The sequence below is a fragment of the Alnus glutinosa genome, chromosome 4, assembly GCF_958979055.1.
Source record: "Alnus glutinosa chromosome 4, dhAlnGlut1.1, whole genome shotgun sequence".
NCBI lineage: Eukaryota > Viridiplantae > Streptophyta > Magnoliopsida > Fagales > Betulaceae > Alnus > Alnus glutinosa.
This window is the reverse complement of record NC_084889.1, coordinates 15,347,262-15,371,219: the sequence shown is the minus strand read 5'-3', so window position 1 is coordinate 15,371,219 and position 23,958 is coordinate 15,347,262. Positions and strand designations below refer to the sequence as shown.

The following is a 23,958-nucleotide window of genomic DNA, read 5'->3' as shown; positions in this document are numbered from 1 at the left end:
AATTTGATAAAAAGTGAAACTAAGGGGGCAAAAAATAAAGGTCGTAAAACACAGGGGGCAAATATGTATTTAACCCATATATATATACACAAACTTATGATGGTGAATTAAACACAACCTCTGCTTTCTACTACCTTCAAACCTTGCATTAAACTAGATTAGCATGCTTCAGAATATGTTTCTCCGGCTTTCATTTTTTTTCCCCCTTTTAGACTGAAAATGAATTAAAGTCTACAGGAAGCTTTCACACAGTTGGCACTGAAAACGTAAGAACTCAACGGGACCCCCCTCAAAACAGACAAATAAAGAGGGGGTAAGTCCTGTTAAGTTCTTAATGATCAAAATATTTTATTCGTATAAATGAAAAAAATGAATCACTTTTTCCAAAGTTTGAAAAAACCCCATTTCATTTCTTTCTGATGATGTTTTTGAAAAATAAACTTCATTGATTCAGAACATCTGTTCCTTAATAGTATCTGTCAATACTTTCAAAGTTAAAGGAAAGAAAGAATAACTCGAAACCCCCGCCCCCCCCCCCCCCCCCCCCCCCCCCTTAGTTTTTTCTGGAGGACACAATCACAATATACCAAAAATATATATATTTCTATATATTTATATTGATCAATTGATCAGATATCATGCAAATTCTTTCTATACTAATCGAACCTTACTCTATGTATTTTAGTATTTAATCAAAATGGAATTTTTGTTTATAAATTCATTGAAGAAGTTCTATTTGCTCAATAAATTTACCTCACAAACGAAAGTAAATATATATATATAGTGTATATTTTTAAATTGAACTGACTACATAGTTGAACATAGTTAAGTGTATTAACTTCTAATCCTCCTTCATCAGTACCGCTTTTACATCAAAACAATCAACAGAGAAGCATATCAGATGCTCACATGCGCCCCACCAATATTTCTGTATATCAAATTTAATACAACCAAAGCTACTTTGGCATGTGGATAACACAACGCAAACACTTGCCTTCTTTCATTAGATCAAAAGCTTTGTTGATATCTTCAAATGGCATATTGTGAGTAATGAATTCATCAATCTCAATTTCCTGCAGGCAAAAATTGTGAAAGTAAAAACAGGTTAATCAATGATGTAGCGGAAGCGAAAAGAAATCAACACAAGAATGATGTCTTCTGTACGCATATTCAACAAGACAAACTTTAAAGAGAACTTGAAATGTTATTATTATCCCTCACAAAACTAAGGCTTCAGTACATCAGCTCTGATACTTATTACATTGGCTAAGGCAAGCAAATCGTCGCGATGGCATGGGTATTTCTCCATTTTCAGCCCAACCTTCACGACCATTTCCTTTGATACAATGTTCTTGCCACTTCCGCTATCTATGATGACATCGCAGACCTTCCGGTGAACAATACAACGAGTACAGAAGAGTTGTCTCTGCAGGTGCTCTTCTTTCTTTCGTGTCAGCAATAGCCATTGAACCACCAAGAATCGTGAAAGTAACTCACCATTGTCCGCACCTATGGCGTCACTTTCATCGTAAGTGAGTACGTTGTCCTCTACATTGTCACCCACTCCTCCAGTCACAACATTCTCAAATTCGGGCTCAATTCAACCAATATTCTTAAGTATCCACGCAATCACCCACAAAAAAAAAGAAAGTACCCATGCAATCGTAAATTATATTAAGGTAAGGGCCTAGGCATGTCTAGGTTTTATTTCCTTTGCATTCCAAAGCCTTGTGTTAGTAAGCCTTCCTAGGAATGATGAAAGATATGTTTTCTGGCTAGGCAAGTTAACACCAAGATCTGAAGCTTTGACTAATTTAAACGGAAAAAGACATTGAAAATAGCATGTCCTATATGCAAATGTCAACAAATTAGACAATATATAAACCCAAAAGAGTTAAGTTTGGTCAAGCAACTCTACCAGAAAGTTTTCATAGACGCTTACCTTCCTTGTGTACATGTCCACTAATGAAGGAAGATCAGACTTGGGTTTCCATCCACCAAATAGAGATCCTTTCAAAGTTCTTCCAGTAATAAATAGTCCATAATGAGCTTTCATCTCTGGCTTCTCTTTAGGCACACCAAGAGTAACAGTCAAACCCCATCCCTGAAAGAAACAAGAATGGACAATGAAATGTTCAGGTGAAATGCAATTAAGAAAGCTTTCTTAAATTAGCATGAGTAATGGGGATTGAGAGGATTACATCGCAACATGACTGCAGGGCAGTAGTCATCATTCCGGTATCACCTATACATTCAAATGAGTAATCTGCCCCTCCACCAGTGATACGCTTAACAACCTGAAAGAATTTTACCAATCAGTTTATAGGTTGGTTTCTTAATGCTCTCTGTATCATACTTCAACGTATACTCCTTGTAAAAATAAATAAATAAAATAAAATAAAAAAAGTGTCTGATAGTTTCTGCTTAGTTTTATTAACCTGTTGCATAGGTTCATTAGTGTCATTTGGGTTGAGAAACTCTGTTACTCCAAAAGCTTTTGCTACACCAATAAGTAAACATCAGCACCAACAAAGAATTTTATATTGGCTCAAAGCCCAGCATCCCAGAATATGAAAGAGCAAAAGCCATAGAACCTTTTTCACCCTTCTCAGGATTTGTGTCCACACCAATAATTTGAGATGCCCCCCGAAGTTTGGCACCTTGTGCAACCTACTCTTACAAGAATCAATTACTGATCAAAATCATGTTGGGATAGCTCATCACCAAGCTCTTATGGAGGAGATAAGAAGCAATGTTACTATGCCAGCATACTTACAGAAAGGCCTACTGTTCCAAGTCCAAAAATCACCACAGTCGATCCTTTAGATATATCAGCAACATTCCAAGCTGCACCCAAACCTAATAATACAACCCCATTGTTAAGCATACTCGATTGGAACGAACAATTCCTTATAGCCACATACAAACGTATGTATATTGTATGCATGTAGATGCACCTCCAATATCCCTTTCTAAATTTCTTTTCTTTCTTTCCCTTTAAATATGAGTATAGTCACGCAGAACCAAGAATATGTAGACACACACACACACACACACACATATGAGTCTAGGGAGGGGGGCAAGGAATGGTTGAGGAGAGCTCCACCTTCCCCCTTCTCACAAAGAAATCATAAAAGAAACACCTTTGTATTTTTATTTACACTATAGCTAATTCCATGATGTCTGTAAGAACAATAAGTTGATTCAAGATCTCCCCATCAACCTTTTGGACTAAAATAGTAATCTTTCATGTAAAGTTGGTTGGTTAGGATAAGATTGTGTCCTAAGTGGCTGATGTGATTCTGTTGACATAGAGTCCCAATTTGAACAAAAAAAAAGAGAAGAAAGTGTGCCACTCTATATTTTTTGATTTAAAAATATAAGACTTCATGACATTATCATGATTTGAAAATTTTACCTGCAGCTACTCCACAACTCAGAAGGCATATTTTATCCAGAGGTGCAAGTGAGCTCACTTTGACAGCACATCCAGAGTGCACCACTGTATATTCACTGAAACTTGAGACTGCACAATAGTGATAAATGGGCTTTCCATTTACCGAGAAACGTGTCCTCTGATCACTATGCATTACACCTCTTCTTTCCAACCCCAGTACTTCACAGATGTTGCTTTTGCCTGATGTACACTGTCTGCATTTCATGCATTCTCCAATAAATACTGTAAGCACATGGTCCCCCTCTTCAAATTCAGTCACACCTTCCCCCACACTCTCAACAATCCTGCAAAAGTGCTATTAACAAAAAGTTCAGAACCCATTTCCCTAGTCAATCATGTGTATAACAAGCATTTAAGGAAGTGTAGCTATTACTTTATAGGAACATTGGGACTAATCATCCTCATGGGATTAAGTCTGCAAAACTTGATGAAACATTTCTTGTGTGTTTACCTAATTAAGTCCAATCCTAGTGAGATCTAGATGGTGTTCTATGTATCCCATGCACAACATAAAAGATGTCTTCAACTCTGTTACAATCCAGTATATAGGCCAATTTATTTTTCTACATACAATATGGACAAGTCAATTAGTAATTTTAACATAGTACTTTAAGAATTTAATAGTGGCCCAAAAAATGCAAACCTTTTGATGCAGACCAGAACAAAAATAATTTCATTTATTTTCAAGGGTGGGCTACTATAGATGGAATTAGGTGTAGGAGAAGTCCACCTCCTTGGACAGATTTGAAATCAAGATCTGATCCAAAATTGTGAAAGGTTTTCCTTCAAACTCAGGAAATTTTAATTCTTAGGAAACTGATTGCTTTAATTCATTCATGCTTCTGAAATTCATATAAGCTGGCTCATATATAGAGTAGAGATCACAAGAGTGTAGAACCAATCAGACCTTCAAACCTGGGACTTATAGACTTTCGTTAGTTTACTAGACTTGGAAAACTAAAAGTTAATTGATTTCATAACTACTCTAGACATTCGACAAACTAATTATGACTCTTTGAAGATTCAACAATAATAATGACTTTTCTAGACTCAATTAGTTGTCTGGAGTTTAAACAAATATCTAAACGCTTCCTTCCATCACTTTTTTATTTTTTATTTTTAACTAATATTAATCTACAATCATCCATGGGAAATTAAGTATCAAATTACTAGGGAATAAGTTGATGTTACCCTGATGCTTCATGTCCAAATATTCGAGGAAATATAGCCTGCACAAGAATGTTGTCAGCCACTCAGAACATTGGCCCCCTTCCCCCAAACAAAAAACAGAGTAATAGTGTGAGAAGTACAACATAAATTGTCAAAGAGCAAACATATGTTAGTATATCAACTATAACTTCAGCTTCCAAAGGTAACAGATATGACATGCTTTTAAGACATTCCATACTTAGGACTATTTGGGGAGTAATATATTAAAAGTCTTTCTCTTATCTGATGCTGATATGCCAGCCAATGCTATGTTTCGAAGAGTCATGACTCTTCATATTGAAACAAGATAATGATTCTATTGTGTTCTACCAAACAATATATGTTGTCTCCTCTTACAACCTTCTTTTAGCCCCTTGGCTAATTGTTTGACCAATTCCTTCATGCATTGGAGAAATTCAACTTAGCAACAATAAAAATAAGAAATTCAACTTTCTATTGTGTTCTACCAAACAATGTTGTCTCCTCTAAATTCAAAAGAATGCATTCAGCTAAACCATCATTGCAAATGGAATATTATACCCGGGGCTGCCTGACTTCCTGTATAAGTATGTTAAACATTCACGGTTATACCATCTTAAGAAAATTTGTCCATATATTGCCAGGTACTGAATCTAATGTTGTGGACAATCTGCTATAGTTTTAAGCACAATGTGCACATCAGTCTCCTCCATGAAGACAGAAAGGCCTTTACTCTTCAATGAACTTAAGTTATCAAATTATCAGCTTTCACAGAGTTTGAATGATATTGCATTGCATTTTTCCAGCCCTAGTAGTAGGCCTATTTTTGTATCTTCCAAATTCCAAGTGCCTCACTGTCGTCATAATCTTTTAGAAGAGGTTAATTTGACTGAAATGTAATATGAAAAGGGACAAGTGTAGATTCAAAATGCAGGCTTTTGTTTTCTCTTTTCAAAACAAAAACATCAACAAAGAACCCAAAATACAAACACTCAAAAACTACTTTCACCTTTACTTCACCTCAGAAAACTTTTTCAAACAAAAAATACCCTCTAAAAAGAAACATTGACAAACGGAGCCGCATAAGAACCAGTACTTGAATCACCCCACTAAGAAATGTTCCTTCTAATTGTTTCTTCACCAAAAAATTCAGAGCTATATATACACCAGAACATCTAATTAACTAAATATACTTGTTTAAAGCAACAGACCTATGACACTATCACAGTATATGAATGTGACTCTTCTTACGTGGGATTGCCAAGCCGTGACATCGCTGCGGCAGAGAGAGGTGGAAACAACTTTAATCCTAATCTCCATGGGTTGGGGCGGACTCACTTCAACTTGCTCCATCACCAATGACTCTCCGGCTCCCCATGCCACCGCAGCTTTCAAGTTTCATCGGTGAATATATATCTAGGTAAGTATATTTACAACTAATTGGAAAGAAAAAAATGAAAATGCAAATCGACCCACAAACAAACTGTTAGTCATAATCAACAAAATAACAACTTCGAGACCAAGAAATGAAACCTTTGCATGTAATGACATGGGGGTGTTTGACGGACGACATTTGAGCAGGTTTCGTCGGAACAGCAGATACGTACGACGGCGAACTGGGGAAGACAGACAATAAATGGGGGTCCAAAAGACGAACGAAAGAATAAATTTCACTAGGTACGGGTCAACGGACAATGCGGTAGGTAGGTCGTGGGTTGGTTGGTGAGAGGAGTTAGAAAAAGGAAACTGTCGAATAATCTGTTCCCCGGTTCGCCGGACGTCCTATCATTTTCCAGAAAAAAAATTTTATCAATTGGAAAATTTTGGGTTGATTTGAGGAAAAAAATAAAAAAAAAAATCATCATAATTTGATTTTCTTGGTTAATGCTTAAAAGATATATATATTTTGCAACAATTTACTGAAAGATGAGTAACAATTACTAGGGTGAAAATGCAGGCAGGTAATATATATCCACTATTCACCATCCGCATATGTAGATGCAGATGTGATTTTAGGATATGCAAATACAGTTAATAATCGCATCCGAATTCCCTTTATATATATATATATATATATATATATAAAATTTACTAAAATAACGTCATTTTGAATTCTTTAAGTTAAAGATCATTAGGTTATGCTATTTTTTTTTTTTACTATTATTTCAAAATCATACCTCACTACATCTTTTTTTTTTTTTTTTAACTTTCGTTTGAGTAATCCAAATTTCAATTATTAAATGAAACAATGACACTCTATGGCCAATAAAAATGAATTGCATAACAAGTGAAATCTTATCTTATTTATGCTTGCATATAGAATTGAATAGTAATCCAAAATAGTCATTACCACATATGTGGATAGTGGAAAATAATCACGTTTAATAACCGCGCAGATGCAAATACTGTTAATAACCGCACCCGTACTTTCACCTCTAACAATTACTACTTACCGATGCAAAAAGAATTTTTTTTTTCTTTTTTTCTTTTTAAATTTCTTTAACACTTTAAAATTTTCTTTTTCATCATTTGATTACCAGAAAAAACAAAAATTGATATCAAAGAAATTTATTTATCCCTCTTGATATCAAAGAAAATTAAAAGATTACAATACCACATAAACAAATTATAGGAATGATACAACATCACCTAGTAATACAAATGAACATATATGTCAACGATTACAATCGTTTTACAGCACCTAAGCCAAATCCGTAGGACAAAGCCCCTCCCAACTCGAATGGCCAGGGGTTCAAACTCCAGCACTTTGCAGCTTACGCTAACAAATAGGGATTAGTTCCATTTGGCCAAAGGTTTTTGGCAAAAAAAAATTATTAAATGACCATTTACCGACAGCAATTAAATCTCATTGGGCAGGTGCCACCAAGCAAATTCAGCTCCTGCCAAGCATCCTCTCATAAGGCATTAAATTAAGCAAATTCAAAATACGTTTCTTCTCATGTTCTTGAATGCCTGGTGTACAGAACTTTTTTTCTCATATCTTGGTGATTAGTAAGAGTATTTGAACCAACTTACCTCAATCCATCCATACCCTGGCCTTTATCATTGCATCAGTTGAACCAAAGCCCAAGGGCCAAAAAGTGCATAACTATGCAGATATAATTACCCAATTAGAAAAGAGGAGTTGAACATCAGATCTTCATTCTCTCCATCACTTCTTCACTAGAACATATAAAACAACACGGCTGCTGCAATAATCGGGATGCCACTGTGTCTGATCCACACGCCCAACTATGAAACTCTTCATTGCAACTTCTAGAAAGTATTCAAGGATGGCATCTGACACAGAATGAAGTATTTAGATCAAAATTTGCACGGAAAGAAGAAACAATAGAGTTCTTACCATTTCGAAGTTCACCAGCCAAAAAGATGGTTGTTTCAGATCCACAGAGTTGCAGTAGGGTAGCCACCAAATCTGCCACTGCTTCCTCACTATAGATTACATCGGATCCCAGCACTGAAATAATAGAAATTTATCAGTAAGAATCATCCTTGAGAAATCAAAAGTGAAAAAAGCAAACGAAACAAATGTCGATTAGTATCAAATTATAAGAAATTTTGGCAGAATCATGTAATGAAACTATCAAGAAACCATGTGATGGTCCACACTGAAGAATGAAGGCAACCAAAACAGTCATTATTGCACATTTATATTTGAAACACTGCCAATTCCACTTATAATAGACAGATATATGCTTTTCATAACGATGCCCACACAAAATACCCTCACAGAATGATGGCTGCAGGGGTTGAATTGACATGACCTGGAAAATCATTGTCAAAATATTGATCTTTCAGAACCGAAAGATTAATGCATACAAGCCTATAATAGATAGTAAAGACTAAATAGGAGATAGGTACGGGTCATAGTTTGACCATGAAATGGAATATTTCAACTAAAAAATATATATAAATCTTAAAACTTAAGCTTACGCTTTTAGCCTTATGCCTCAACTAACAAGAAGACAAATAGCTTCACTCCATCTCCTTTTATAACTATGACCTGATTCTCTACTTTTCTACTCAACCCTTGTCGCCTGAGGTCCAGAAGATAGAATTCTTTTTTACCATAGTTTGAGTCGGACCAAGCTGACATTAACTTAAATTAAACTGATCCCTGGACTCTCAGCTATAGGTTTGATGTCAATACAACTTGGACTGTATTACCAATACTTGACAGTCTTTAAAATATCCCCATATCAGGTACTTAAAACACCATTACTAGAAACAAGATATAACACTAAATTTGACTATCAAAACAAGAAGAAAAAAGTTGATTCCACCATTATGTCTCATTTTCAAAAATATTCTTCATTTTGTTTCCAATCCTTTAAATCTCAAAACCAAATTTTGGCTGACTAAATATTTTGTAATAGTTAAAATAAGCAAGATCGTATCTCTAAAAACAGAATCATTTCATTCCCCTATAGGTATATCCATAAAATCTATGCACCAGGACTGGCCAACTAAAGCAAGACAGGCATGATGAAATGTCTTAATTAGCATTTTGTGTATCTTTTATCACCGGACCACGATGTACACTCGAGGTCCATTACTAAAAAACTAATGTATCTGTTTCCAGTAAGGAAGATTTAAAGGAGGCTGATTACCATAATCAGGTTTTTGTTCAATTAGCTCCCGGTCAGGATCATCTCCCCATAAAAGTTCCATCACTGTTGCAGAACCCCGCACATATCCATGTCTCAGATTGGCTTCAACATTCTTCTTCAGTAGCCTTAGCCTATCAGGCAGATCAGTAAGGATAACTTGACCACCCAAAAGAGCAGCAACGCAGCTGGAAAAACAAAAGAAGAATAGCATGCCTCAAGTAAGAGAAGCAACTCATTTCCGTTCCAGCCATTAAATTAACATGAAAAATCTAAGTGAAAATACTTATCAAAAAAAAAAAAATCTAAGTGAAAACTCTAGTTTCATGTTGAGCACCTCCAAATAGTGTTAGACCACGATTAATCAATCTTGTTAAAATGATGCTCTCTTAAATGGGTTCTCTTGACATTATAAAGTCAGGGTTTCTTCCCATTCAAGAGACACTCCACTGACAAATACTGATAAGAGTGGTAAATAACCACTTATCTCAAAAGCTTAAATTGATAGAAAGTGATGAATTTAATAATTTAATTTATATTCTAACACTCTTCCTCCCCATAGAAGGTGAATAACTCAGTACCTTATACCATGTTAAATCACTACTTATCCCAAAAGCTTAAGCCAACCCATACAAATGATGAATTTAATCATTTAATTTATATTCTAACAAAGAGTTCATGACCACATTATAGCACATAAAGATAAAAGTAAACAAAGATATTGCGAATTACAATTACCCCACTAATCCACAGCCAGAGCCCAATTCAACAACCTTTTTGCCTTGAAGAAGAAGCATCCCCGAGTCCACAGCGTGCTCTAGAAACTTTGCCAGTACAACACCACTGTCCCACATCACTGATCCAGTCACTCCAGGCGTGCTCTGCAGTTGAATAAACCAAACAGTCAAGAACAATGGCCCAGATGGTAACGATAGGAGAAGAGGAAGAAGAAAGAGGGATGGGATACCAAGGAAGAAGGGGACTGGAGAATGGAGAGAGAGTGGCCGCAGGCGTCGAGTCGAAGTTGGAGAGAGGATTGGGAGACGAATGCGTTTGGTTTGGAGAGAGTGGGCTGTTGGATCCCCCAGAGCAGCATGGTCTCCTCCGCAGCTGATTCTTCTCCAACCAACAACACCCTCGCCTTCCCTCCGTACGATCCCATCCTCACCATCACCACCTCTCCTTCTTCTTCATCCGCAGTGGCCATCACTTCTGGTTTCAAATTCGAAATGGGTATTGGGAATTTTTTTTTTTGTTTCTTTCCGGTAGTTATAATTTGGATCCGGCTTAGCTCCGGTAGGAAATTAACGGGATATCTCACGTTGTAAAAACTGACGGTCCAGATTTTATACCACCGTATTCAACAGCGTCGTGGAGGGTAGGAAGCAAGGACCATTAATAAAAAATTGGGATTCTCAAATTATTTGAATTTAAGTCGTTTCATGCATCAAATGACATAAAAAATGTTACATATTAACAATGAAAATTGAGTATATTTTTATCAGGTTTTTACACTTTACGTCGTATAAAAGTTTTAAATAAAAAACTGTCTTTTGGTTCAGTAAAGAAGAAGCGTTTCTTCAATAGTAAAAAAAAAAAAAAACTTTTTGGAATGATTTTTTTTTTTTTTGTTACGTCAATAACATATCATATTTTTAATATGTAGCATTTTTTACGTCATTCGATGTAAAAAACGGCTTGAATACAAAATTTGAAAATCTCAAATTTCTTTGAAATTGTAGAGGATTTTAATCCTGGAAGCTGGAAGCAAATGTTCAAGAAAATGAGAATTTGCAATTTTAAAATGTGCTATTTAAAAATATGTAATTTAAAAACGTAATTTTTAAAAATACAATGAAAAAATCACAATTTAACCTTTAAAATTGTGCGTTTTCAAAAAAACACCTCATTACCTACGATTTGACAAAAGCAAATTTTCTACATTTTCAAATTGCAGTTTTTTAAAAACACAATGTCAAACGATTTATTTTCATCGTTTTGGTTTAAAATTATATTTTTTGTTTACGAAATCACAATGCCAAACGAAGAAATTGTAATTTTATAGGCCAAATTACAATTTATTAAAGAGAGAGGAGTTGAGTGAATAAACTTCCATGTGACATACATTTCATTTCCCATTTAATGTCAGTGAAACATCAAGTACGAATCAACAAGTGATTCTAGTATACAGTTGGAAGCAAGGTAAAATGTCATTCAATCTCAATTTGCTGTGGGACTTCTTCTTCCGCCTCTGACCCCTCACCATCAATTTCTTCCTTTGTAATTCCGGAAGCTTCAACCGTCCTTGTAATCCACTCGTTGAGTGGGTCTTCTTTCAAATCAAGCCTCAAAAGCCCCGCAAACATCCCTCCCATGAACGCAACTGGCTCCTATGGGAAAATAGCAAGAAATTTCAGAGGATATATTAGAAACCATGTTCCATGTTTTACACAAAAGCATTCTCCAACAAAAAAAAAAAAAAAAATGAACTGATTCTCCACACAATAAGATGATTGCTCTTTGTTTTCCAACAAATGTTAGCAGTTACTATTGCTTTCAGTCAGAGGCCCTCATGGGGATTAGTAATCCATACTAATCCTTGCTTTTCTTATCCTTACTTCCCAGCTTGCGGCTTTCGTCTATGACCTTTGCTGGCATTCCATTTCCCGGTGGTATCCGAATTGCCCATTTGCCCCGGCATGGCATGGGTACTCACAACAGACCCAAATCTATAACACCGAGACGATCAATAGCACCGCCATGGTAGAGGACATGAGTCTCCTGCTGCCAACAAAAGACATTGCAAGAAGAGGCGCATAAAGCTAGCAAAAGAGCCTTTTTCTTTCTGTTTAGTATCCAGTTATTCGGAAACTAACCGGGAGGTTAACCTGGGGACCCCGGTTAAGCCGGTTAAGATTTTTTAATAACCGAGGACCCACAGAGCCAGTTTCCAGTTTTGGCCAATAACCAGGAACCGGCTCCGAGTTTACACTCGTAGGGATTACCTAAGCAAATATAAAACACAGATGTACAAAAATGCAGCAACACAAATTCTAAGACACATATATAGAACTAATCCAATATGAGTTCCATAAAATTGAAATATCTTTTTTTACCATCTCATGGTTGAGCTCTGAGCTCTTCGCTGAAGTGATCAAAGGAATTCGAAAGGGGCATGTGTCCAAGTGTTGGGTATTGGTACATGTATGTGTGCAACATATTGGATTCAAATGTTCCCCCGAGATATTCTACCATCCATGCCCTTATACATGTAATTACATCCCAAAACAGGTAAGCTAGGGTTAAGTTATGGTGTAGTAACATAGATTTACAGCTTAAACTAGATATCCCTGCTCTTGTTTGCATGTGTATATGCTTAAATCAATTATAGAAACAGTAACCATATGCAGTCGAGAGAGCAAACTTTAGAGACTCGAGAAATTTTTTTTTGATAAGAAGACTCGAGAAATTGCTAGTGTTTCAAATTAATCTTCCCTTTGCATACCCTCCAAAGAAGAAGAAAAAAGGAAAAACAATAAGAAAGAAAGAATGGCGCCCTCAAGGCAGCAAGCGCCCCTGGATGGCCAGATGCACTGAATGGTAGACAGGCGCATGTCCAAGCAAGGTGAGGGATCCAATACATAAGATTAGTCAAAAGATATATATTGAATTTGTAGTATCACATATCTAATGAGTTTGACCAATATAAGCATATTCATCGTCATCATCGTCATAAATAATGGAGACAAAAAGCATTTCTAGAGATCCCATTTTACAAAACTGGGTTTTGGTGCAATGAAGAAAAAGGGGGACAACAGTAAGGAGAAGATGCAAATGAGAACGAAGAAAGATCAGAAGCTTCATATTTATATTTCATTTGTTCTTCATTAACATTAAGAAGGTAGAATATCAGTGTATGAAGATGCCCCTACTTGAATAATGCCTAGTCTGTGAGTCATTTATGTAAGTCTAAGAGTAGACCTACTGGTTCAATGAAGCACTGACAATTTAGCATCTGTCACGTCAGCCAAGGGAGCAAAAGGCAACTGCCTCAGCAAAGTCACCTAACGTAAAGAGTCATAAGGGGTTACCTAAAGTCTTCCCTTGCCCAAGTGCCTAGGTGAATGCCATCTCATTTTTGACTACACGCATAAACCCATTCTGCATCCCAGATCCAGTAGAAAGTAGTAATGAAGCCATGAAGTGACAACATGGGCATAATATCTTCTAGCCTCTAGAATCAACTACTAAAAACACATACCCACAAGCAACAAAGACAAAAAGAGTATCACTCGCTTTGCCATTACAAATTAACAAGAAAATCGAATTTAAGCCTTTAGTAAATCAGCCACTAGACCAATAACAATTCTTTATCATTCAAATTTCTTTTTGATAAGAAAATAACTCTTCATTATTCAAACAAATGAACATTAAATGGATAGACGAGAAAAAAAATACTTGAATTCAATAACTTGCAGTTTGCTTATGGAAGAGTGCTCTAAGTAGGTTTACTATCAGGTGCTGCAGTAACAGGAATCTCTGTGAATCAATGATAATAACATTGATTAACATCATATTGCATAAACTGGAGTGGTCAAGCTTGTGTTCTCAGACGAAGTCAAAACCATCACAAGGCACTTATCACTTAATATATATTGCTAATAAAAAATAAATGCTCCATGCACTTGAAATGATTCTACAATATATCATTTCAATATATATTTGAGTAAAAGATGCACCCGTTATAGTTTTGCAATTGGAATTAACTCATTCTGGTGCTAACCACTAACATATCATATCATGACAAACCTTGGAAATGAGGTACAAGAGTTCCAAGTAGGGACAGTACCACAGGGTCCAGAGGGACCCTAGCCCCCCACAAAGATTTGAAAAACCTCTCCCTCTCCTCTCTACCAAATCTTTTTAAAAGAACCATACAAATTTTACAAAAGAAAAAAAAATGATAAATGCATGTGATTACCATGTCAGCATTTTTTGAGGTTCTATTTCTTTGGCTATCATTATAAACGAAGATTGGGAGACTTTTATAATATTGTTGGTAGTTGCCTAGCTACCAACACACACACATACCAAAAAAAAAAAAAAACTCATTTAAATCCTGTAGAATCATTTATGATAAATATTATCTCTAGCAAAATTGAAATCTAAACCTTTACTCATAAACCATGTAATCATAGTCATTTTCATCTTTTTATTTTCAATACTTTCATTTCTCTCATAAACCATGAAATCATTGTCACTTTCTTTATTTTCTTTTCTTTATGGGTGAAATCATGGTTAGTTTCATCTTCTTTGTAGTATTTTTCATTGATTCACTACCTTCTTTAGGTTTGTTCTCTTAAAGTTTGGCATATATTAAAAATTCCTTTTTTTCTTTTTTCTTTTTTTCTTTCTTTTTTTTTTCTCTTTTTTTTTTTCATTCTTTTGTGGTTGCAACCTATTTCCTGGCCTAGATGCCATTAAATTTTTGAAGAATGTTTGGGCAGTTATCCATCTTTGAAGTAACAATCATCCTCTCCACTATCTCATATACAATGTGTAGAAAAGAAAGTAAGACAATTAATAATTTTTATAATATTCTAATTAATTGTCTCATGTATTGAGATACAATTTGTAATCCACATAAAGCATGTTTTTCTATAAATTCAAGAAGATTTAGTCATAGATTAATTATTAAGAAAAATAAATTTTATATTTTATTTGAGAATTATATCTGGCACTCTAGATAAACATCCTAGTTTCGTCCTCAGGTATCCCTTTATGCCAAGGGGCACAACCTTAGTATATAAGAGAGACCCCCTATTAGGAAGAAAAAGAAGAACAAAAATCCAAAAATTCAGAAAAATTAGAAAAATGCGGACTATTGTACACCGCAGTCCACGTATAAAGTGATTTGAACATAAAGTTCTTTAGCTCTACCACCAACTTCTCACAATCTTTAAAGCTCATTGTGTTTCGCTCTCTCCAAATGCACCACATTAAGTACAAAGGTGCCATCCTCCAAGCTTTTAAAATGTTACGGCTACCCAATTAATCTCTCCAACTTGTCAACAACTCCATTACCCTTTTAGGCATTACCCATTCTACACCAAAAAGACAGGAAAATCAAAACCCATAATTCTCTTGGCACTTCATAGTAAAGAAGAAGATGATCTATAGAGTTCTCACTCCGCTTGCACATATAACAAAAAGTGACCGCTATGACATTCCTCTTCCTCAAGTTATCCAAAGTCAAGATCTTCCCTAGTGCTGTCATCTACACAAAAAACGCCACTCTCGAAGGAGCCTTAACTCTCCACACACTCCTCCAAGGAAATGGAGAACTAGTAGAAATGAATCGCTTAATAAAAGGACCTTACTTCAAACTTCCGCCTTTTCGAGGGGATCCAACATATTTTATCATCACCGCCTTGTCTCAAGCTAATAGAATACAAAAGATCAAAGAAAGAAGTGACCATATCCACCTCCTAATCATGCACCAGCCTGGTAAAAGATATATTCTATTGAATATTTACATTAATGAATTGCATATGATCCGCCACCCACGCCTCCTTATAGTGTGCAATACTAAATAAATCCGAAAAAAAAAAGGTGGCCTTCAGAGGCTGCTCCTCACACTACAAATCATGCCAAAACCTGATCTTGAACCCATCTCTCACCTTATATCTAACAAAAAAAAAAAAAAACTCCCCACTCCCTCCTTATATATTTCCAAATTGATAAATGATTGTTAGAAATGATATGTCAGAAAATTTCTAAATAAAACTTCTCCAAGAAAATGGTATAATGCCAAACTTTAAATAAGTTCTGTATAAGACACTCATCAACAAATTTACGAATGAATGTTACAAATACTATTTCCAAAAAGTTGTAAACATTAACTTGTCCAGGAAAACAACATATGACACCAAACTTGAAATAAGGTGTGTAAGATATACATCACCAAATTAAGAATTATGTCCAATGGTCTTGTTTAAACTACTTTGGATACCTAAAAGTGAGTCTTCAAGCATAAGGTAAACTCTAGAAATAAAGTCTTGTGGTCTGTCAGCCTCATCTAAACATGCAGCACACGCATGAACTTGTGTACTTGTGTTCGTGTGTGCATGCGCCAGTGGGTATGTGTTTGAGCGCATGTGGGTGAGTGCATGTGTGAATGTGCATGCGTGCATGTGAGTCGATGTATTTGTCTGTGCACACATGTGTGTGTTGAAAGAGAGAGATCCCCAAGCAAAAAAATTCATAGAAACAAACCCCTTCATTAAATGAATCTCTTGACTCATATGCAACCTAAACAAGAATTAAATCTTCTTCAATAGAAAAGAAAATCAAGAAACAAAGTGCTAATTTACTTGTGAGATCAATTGTGGTAGCAACCCAATTATTTCAATAAAAAGTTTAGATTGACACCAAATCTTGAGAGAATTAGCTCATTAAGGCCGTCAGGACGAACTTATATTATTATTTAAGTGAATGCTCCCCACAAACAATAACTTTTCCATGTAACAAAAGTATGGAATCAATTTTTTATTTACCTTAATTTATTTTGTTTAGTAATCAAAATCTTAATGTAAGTAGATGTAAGCTATGGCTATAAGAAGTATACATAGAACTCCCCTAAAAATTACACACTAAAATTCAAATTACCAACAAAGTCTACAAAAGGGATAAAACATTTCCACAACCAGTAGATCAATCATACAATACCACATTAATAAAGCACTAACTCAAGGATAGACAACTCAACACAATTATATGTGTGGTTATTCCTTTCTCCACATACTGTCCACATCAAAACCCCCTTTCCAAATAGAACTGCTTTCTATATGCTTTCCAAAGAGACCTTTATAGCTGAAGTAGACCTCAACCACTTTCTGAGGCATTACCCATTGAAACCCAAAAATCACAAATTTATAGAAACATAACTCTCTAGCAATCTAGTAATGAATTATCAGGTGATTAATTGTTACCACTACACTTACAGATGCAACACCAGTTCACAAGGATGATGTTCCTTTTTGTGAATTTGTCCAAAGTTAAAATTTTCCCAAAAGCGGCTGTCAAAATAAAAAGTGCAACTTTCCCAAGGAAAGTACATACCGTTATAACTTCTTAACACCCCATAACAAGACTAAACATCAAATTTACCTCCACATTTGAGCTTCCAATTTAACCTAACATCCCATAAATAATTAGCGCATTCAAATATAGCATATCACAAGACAAGCCCACTGATTCTAACTCCCAATCTTGAAAGGCACGGATACATTTGGATTCCACGAGCAAATCCCCACCAACCTCCGAAAAACCAAAGTAAGCATATACAGAAGCGCCTCTTTATCTTCATCAATTAAAGATTGATCAACCTCCAGCCATACATCATGCCAGAAATGCACCCACTTTGTTTATGGGGAAGGAGATGCGATGCCAGTTGGTTCAAAGATCATAGGTAGACAATACAATCTAATCCTCCGTACTTTCAGCTTTATAATTGTTCTCAAAAGCACCAACGAGCCAAAACCAACGGACAAAAGCTCAAAACACCCAAGAAAATGAAGAGGAAATAGTAACGGAGAGGTGGGTTTACAATAAAATAAAGGGTAAGGGAGTAGAAAGCACTTCTCCAAATACCTTAAGAGCTTCTTTGACAAGGGGGTCATCGGTGGGATTGAAGAAAAAAGCTTTCACCCCATTGTTGTTATGATAATTCCTTAATCGTACGCTGCTGCTGCGTCTCAGCTCTTTTGATGATGTTAAGGGGTTGACCATGGGCTTCTCCGATTTCCACTGTCATCCATGTACTATATATATGTAGTTATTTTACTAAACACAAACACAGAGGAAGAGGAGAGGGAGAGAGAGAGTAATTAGGAGGGGTCAGGGGTCAGGGGTCACGCACCAGTGAACATGACGAGGATGAACTGAGAAGAAAGAGCGACATCTTTTCAGTTTCTGTTTCTCTGCCGCTTCACTACCAGCCTGCTACACTACGTTTCCTGGGGTTGCCTTTTATTTTTAGTTCTTATCTTTCTTTTTAGGGTTAAATGCTCATGAGTTTTAAGATTTTTTAAATTTAGCATTTGATTTTTCGTTTATTTCATAAATTGACTCGAGTTTAGAAATAAAAATCAAGAAATGCTAGAATATCTCCTGGTGTTTTCTTAATGTTCTCCTGCAATGGCATAGAACACCAGGAGAACACATAGAAATGTTCTAGCATTTCTCATAAAAATCACTTTGATACTTATGTTATATTTTTTGTTCAAATATTTACAGTTTGCCATGTGTCAACCGCTGAAATTGACATGTGGAACTATACTAAAAAAAATCTTTAAAAATTAATTAAAATTAATAAAATTTTAAAATTGAAAAAAAAAAAAAAAAAAAAAAAAAAAAAAAGCCATCCCATGGTGGCCTCAGCAACCCCTTACTTTTTTTCAATTTTTTTATTTTTTTATTTTTTTATTTTTTTTATTTTTTTTATTTTAATTAATTGTTAAAGATTTTTTTTTAATTTTAATTTTTTTTTATATATAGGGCCACATGTCAGGACCGTTAATATTTGGATGAAAAATATAACGAAAGTACCAAAGTGATTTTTATCCTTATACTCAGATCCACCTATGAAACAAATGAAAACTTAAATACTAAATTAAAAAAAGCTTAAAACTCAGGTACCAATAGAGTATTTAACCCTTCTTTTTAAGATATGTTAACCATCCATCTCCTAATCATCCACTAAAGTTAACTATCATTCTATTTTTTTTTTTTTTTTATCTTTTTAAAATTGACGTGACTTTTAAAATTATCATTTGATGAAAATTATCATAATGATAATTTTAACTTTAGGAGGATAAAAATAGAGGAAAAAATAGTTTTTAGCATAAGTAATGCTATAAGAAGACTCATATCCTCCTTAAATTGATGTGGCCTTTAAAATCACCATTAGATGTGTGATATATCACTATTAAATTTGGATATAATGTTGATTTTAAAATGCACAACAATTTTGAGATGATTTAAGGAAGACATGAATCCTCCTTATAGTTACTCTCCCACCATATTACTCCCTATACATCTCATACTCATTTCCATACAACAAAGTTTTAAATTTACCATTGGATTTGTGAGATTCACATTGGGTCTCGAATATAGATCCCACAAATTTAATGGTAAATTTGAAAGCAAAATGAATAGAGAATAGATTTGTATCATTTTCCTTTCACTACCAAAAAAAAAAAAGAAAAAAAAAAAAAGGAAAGCAAATTCTTGACGGTTTTAAACCGTCCAGAAATTAAAAAAAAAAAAAAAAAAAAAAAAAAAAAACTTATGGAATCAATTCTAAACGGTTTTTTCTGTACGATTTAACCGTCCAGTATATAACGTCGCTAAATAAATTTCTGGACTGTTTGGGTAAAACTGTCCAGACTTAAATTTTTTATTTTTTTTTATTTTTTTTTCTGTTTCGATTTTTTTTATATTAAAACTAATTAATATGGTCTAAACGGTTCATATGCCGGCCGGAGATAAAGAAGGAGAGAGGAAGAGAGATTCGTCACCCACGCTCATCGACCTGCGACAGAGAAAGATAGAGGAAGAGGGAACCGGTCGGAATACGTGGTATTCCGGCCGAATCTCTTTGTATCCGGCCAGAGAGAGATGCCGAGCATGGGTTTCGGTCGGAAACCCAGACAACCTTGCCAGATCCGGTCGGAAACCCACGCACACCGGCGTGGGTTTGACAGATTCGGCACTCCATCTCCGGCACTCTCTCCCGTCGTCCCGATCCCGCCGTTCCGTCGAGATCCTGTCGCCCATGTGAATCAACGAACCCAAAAAGGAAAGATCCTTTAGATTGAAGAGTCAGAGAATAGCATTTTGCTTCATCCTCAGGGTTGTCATTTGGCCGACTGGGGTTCATAAGGGGCTGGGGTTCACATTTGCGATGTGGGGTTCAGAGGGGCTGTACGCCTTCTTTGCTTGGGGAATATGCGATGCGGGGTTCAAATCCGTGTCATTTTGACATGCTTCTCAATCCGCATCATTTTCTTTATATGCGTTTAAGCTGTAGATAGTGTTTCAATCTACGACTGAGGGTGCCTATTCGTGTCATTTGAATACTTATGAATTTCCAGACAATTAGTTTCAAACCGTCCTGAAATGAATTTCTAGACGGTTTGAGAAAAAATCGTTTGGAAATTTACATTTCTAGACGGTTTGGGAAAAACCTTCTGGAAATTTACATTTCTAGACGGTTTTTTTCAAACCGTCCATAATTAATATATATATATATATATTTAATCCATGCGATTTTTGTCACCATTTTTTTTTTGTTTAATATCAATAATTCTAGACGGTTTGAAAAAAACCGTCCGGAAATGTAAATTTCCAGACGGTTTTCTCCAAACCGTCTATAAATTTGTAGACGATTTGATCAAAACCGTCTGGAAATGTAAATTTCCAGACAGTTTTTTTCAAACCGTCTGTAAATTTATGGAAGATTTACTCAAACCGTCCATATTTATTTATTTAGAGACTGTTGTTTCAAAACCATTTGTAAAACTTTAATCTAAACGGTTTTAGAAACCGTCTAGAAAAAAACCGTCCATAATTTTCCTTTTTTTTTTTTTTTTTTTTTTTTTTTTTTTTTTGTAGTGTTTCTTTTTAGATAACTAGAATTACTTTCTCTTTTCATCGCCCCGGGGTGGGAAGCTTTATTTTCGCTTTTTTTTTTAAACAATTATTTTTGCTTTTCTCATTGGTTAGTCGGAAAATGAATATAAATAAGAGTAATGTTGCCTACGAAACAAATATCTCACATAATATTTTAGAAAATTGACATGACAAAGTCTAACCGCTCTTAAATGAACACTTGTATTAAAAACAAAATCCATTGGTTTGACAGGGGGCTTTATCTTCGCTTTTTTTTTTTCTTTTCTTTTTTTTTTTTTAAAGAGTAAATAATATTTTCGTTTTTATTATTGCCTATTGGGTAGCTGAAAAATGAATATAAATAAGAGTAATGCTACGGCACAACACAAACATTCTATAAATATTTAATAATGTTGACGTGGCAAACTTTAATAATCATTGAATCAACCATGCATTGTTTAATATATATATATATATTACCATTATGGAATATTTATGTGATATATAGCATTATTCTATAAATTAAATACATATTCAATTTTCGTATATGTCTATCAACGGACTCTGATATATTCGAGTTATTATTTACTAGTTAAATGTACTCTCTCTATAAATATCTATTCAATTATTTACTCTTTTTTCTCTATGTGTTCAATTATTCACTTATTATGCTGAATCAAATCCATCTATTTGATATATATTTAATAAAAAAGTAGTGAAAAAAAAAGAAGAAAAAGAATAATCAATAAAAATTCAACTATTTGATGTATCATATCCTTTTTTGCATTAGTCTAATTTTTGTTTCGTTGTAAAACTTTTTCAATATTTTTGAATGTTTGATTGCATTTGTAAAATTTGGTCAATCAATCGAAAAACATTTTTAGTTAAATGTTAAGTAAAATAATTTACATTTTCTTAAGATGTAAAACATTTTCCATTCATAAGTCCTTTATTCATACCTTTCCTTTTGGCTAAAAGTAATACCTTCAATGATATTGAGACATAGAACAAGTATGGTAACATCTACAAGGACTAAACGGTGCATTTCAATTGTTCTTGATGCTAATCTTGAGTTTGGGATTGAGTCATTGGACTTTGAGAGATATGATAATGTGGCTAAAAAGTGATGGAGTGTCTAGTCATTTGCCTCTTCTTTCTCTTTATAATTTTGAGATTCTTTTGGGAACTATCTATCATACAATAATATAGTGTGACAGCAGACTAAAGAAGATATAAACTATAATGATCAATGTTAGTGCGTTGATTACATCTCTAGCTTATATGTTTACAAAGAACTCCATTGTTGATATGTGTACAAAGTAAGGGAAAACAGTTATATGCTCGCAAGATGTTTGATGAAATACTTAAGAAAAATATAGGGTCTATTTGGAAAAGTGATTTTGAGGCGTTTTTGCTTTTTACCAAAAAAGCAGAAAGCAATATTGTTTGGTTAAGTTTCTGACCTTTTACTTTTCCTAGGCCAAACGTCTCTTCCCTAGCTAGCTCTTTTACAGTGAACCAAAACCACACAGAGACACTTTCTCTCTACCCCTCAAATGTCTTCTCACCTCTCTGCGCCTCAAAATCCACAGCCCCAAACCCCTCAAGCTCTCACCACCACATGTAATACCTTGAAATAATAAAATAAAATAAATAAAAAGAATATCCGTTTGAAACACATTTGGTTTTCTTAATATTATTTTAATATGAAAAAACTTTTTCTTTACTTTCTTATTCATCTGGTAGTTATTTAAAACAATATTTAAATAATTTCTCTTTCCTCTAACATTTAATTTTAAGAATATTTAAATAAGTTTAGTGAAATCATAAAGGAAGCTATTGTTGAGTGCATTTAAATAGAGAAGTAAAAAGTGATTTAGTTCCTTAAATTGAGGAAAAGTTTAAAGGAAGCTGCTCCTAGTGCTCTTATGTAGTTACTTTTCTTCTATCGTGAGATACGTTGATGTTTTTTAGATTAGCAGACTATGAGGTGGTAGAGTGAGAAATTTGCTGGGATGAAGATGCAGAGTGAATGACTCATATTATTAGGTTGGATTAGTATTAATTAGCTATTATTGTGATAGAATTGTCTGTTTGTAAGCTCTGAATCTATGATTGATAATAAATATTATGTTTAATGACTTATTATTAGAATCTCATATCCATTAATTCTAGTTTCCTTTATAGTCTGCTCTGATAATTAGTGTAGCATGGTTGATTCAGTCAATTGGTTTGATGACACAACAAGTAACACTCCAAGTTAAGGAAATATAATTATTTAATTTTGGGGGCATTACACCACCACACCCAAATCCACAAATCTCTGCCACCATCTCTGTTGGCAAAAAGCTCTCAGACACTATAACACACCGCCTTCTACAAAAAGTCGTAAGTTATGATATATGATCAACCATGTGACATTACTACATCAGAGACAAGAAAATCTCGCAGCAGAATATGTATGTATATTTTTTTTTTTAAAAAAAAGGTAATCCTCACAGAACACTTCAAAGCTCACTGTATAAACCTCAATTAAATAAATATAAAAAAATGTGTTCTTACCGAATAAATACAATAGATCATTAATTACACGTAAGTGGCTCAGGCAGCACAATAGCAAATACAAATAAAGCGTTCACACACAATATAGCAAACAAATACATACTAAGGAAAAGTAAATACATAGCAAAATACAAATTAGATATAGTAGTATTTCATAAGAAGGCAATATATATCATCATCCATAGATATCAGGATCGATCGACATAGGAATCCTGGCCGACCTGATCTTCCTCCTTCATACCAGCACATCCATCTATACAATTGTGAACATTATCACAACAACATATGCAATTGAGTGAATTAACTATTTCAATAATATAAGGGTAACTGATTTCATTAGGTATCTTATTAAGAAAATATTATATTCATATGATCATAATGTCTGCAAAAGTGATTTCCAATCAAAACCATTAACGCAACTGATAAAATAAGCATATGAAGAATTAATAA

At 34.5% G+C, this 23,958-nt stretch overlaps 3 protein-coding genes across 5 annotated transcripts; all 3 read right to left on the bottom strand.

The window, feature by feature from the left end:
- Positions 1–748: 748 nt before the first annotated feature.
- On the bottom strand, positions 749–6,398 carry LOC133867258 (alcohol dehydrogenase-like 6). 2 transcript variants are annotated; one of them, XM_062303978.1, is made up of 10 exons: positions 6,179–6,398; positions 5,897–6,081; positions 4,649–4,686; positions 3,419–3,741; positions 2,777–2,859; positions 2,595–2,670; positions 2,439–2,500; positions 2,202–2,297; positions 1,943–2,104; positions 749–1,073 (listed from the first exon to the last, which is right to left on the bottom strand). In XM_062303978.1, the coding sequence occupies exons 2-10, from the start codon at positions 5,996–5,998 to the stop codon at positions 957–959; spliced, it is 1,059 nt and encodes a 352-aa protein (XP_062159962.1). In that variant the 5' UTR covers positions 5,999–6,081; positions 6,179–6,398; the 3' UTR covers positions 749–956. The 2 variants fall into 2 exon arrangements, with proteins under 2 accessions (XP_062159962.1, XP_062159960.1); XM_062303976.1 differs by having other exon boundaries at positions 5,897–6,033; positions 6,179–6,395.
- Positions 6,399–7,232: 834 nt separating this feature from the next.
- LOC133866528 (uncharacterized) lies at positions 7,233–10,579 on the bottom strand. The gene is made up of 5 exons (XM_062303082.1): positions 10,241–10,579; positions 10,012–10,154; positions 9,277–9,461; positions 8,010–8,123; positions 7,233–7,945 (listed from the first exon to the last, which is right to left on the bottom strand). The coding sequence occupies exons 1-5, from the start codon at positions 10,478–10,480 to the stop codon at positions 7,818–7,820; spliced, it is 810 nt and encodes a 269-aa protein (XP_062159066.1). The 5' UTR covers positions 10,481–10,579; the 3' UTR covers positions 7,233–7,817.
- Positions 10,580–11,369: 790 nt separating this feature from the next.
- LOC133867503 (UPF0426 protein At1g28150, chloroplastic) lies at positions 11,370–18,344 on the bottom strand. Of its 2 annotated transcripts, none has more exons than XM_062304303.1 (3): positions 18,194–18,344; positions 17,926–18,081; positions 11,370–11,663 (listed from the first exon to the last, which is right to left on the bottom strand). In XM_062304303.1, exons 1-3 carry the CDS (start codon positions 18,233–18,235, stop codon positions 11,484–11,486), a joined length of 378 nt encoding a protein of 125 aa, XP_062160287.1. In that variant the 5' UTR covers positions 18,236–18,344; the 3' UTR covers positions 11,370–11,483. The 2 variants fall into 2 exon arrangements, with proteins under 2 accessions (XP_062160287.1, XP_062160288.1); XM_062304304.1 differs by having other exon boundaries at positions 17,926–18,095; positions 18,194–18,322.
- Between the last annotated feature and the right edge of the window lie 5,614 nt (positions 18,345–23,958).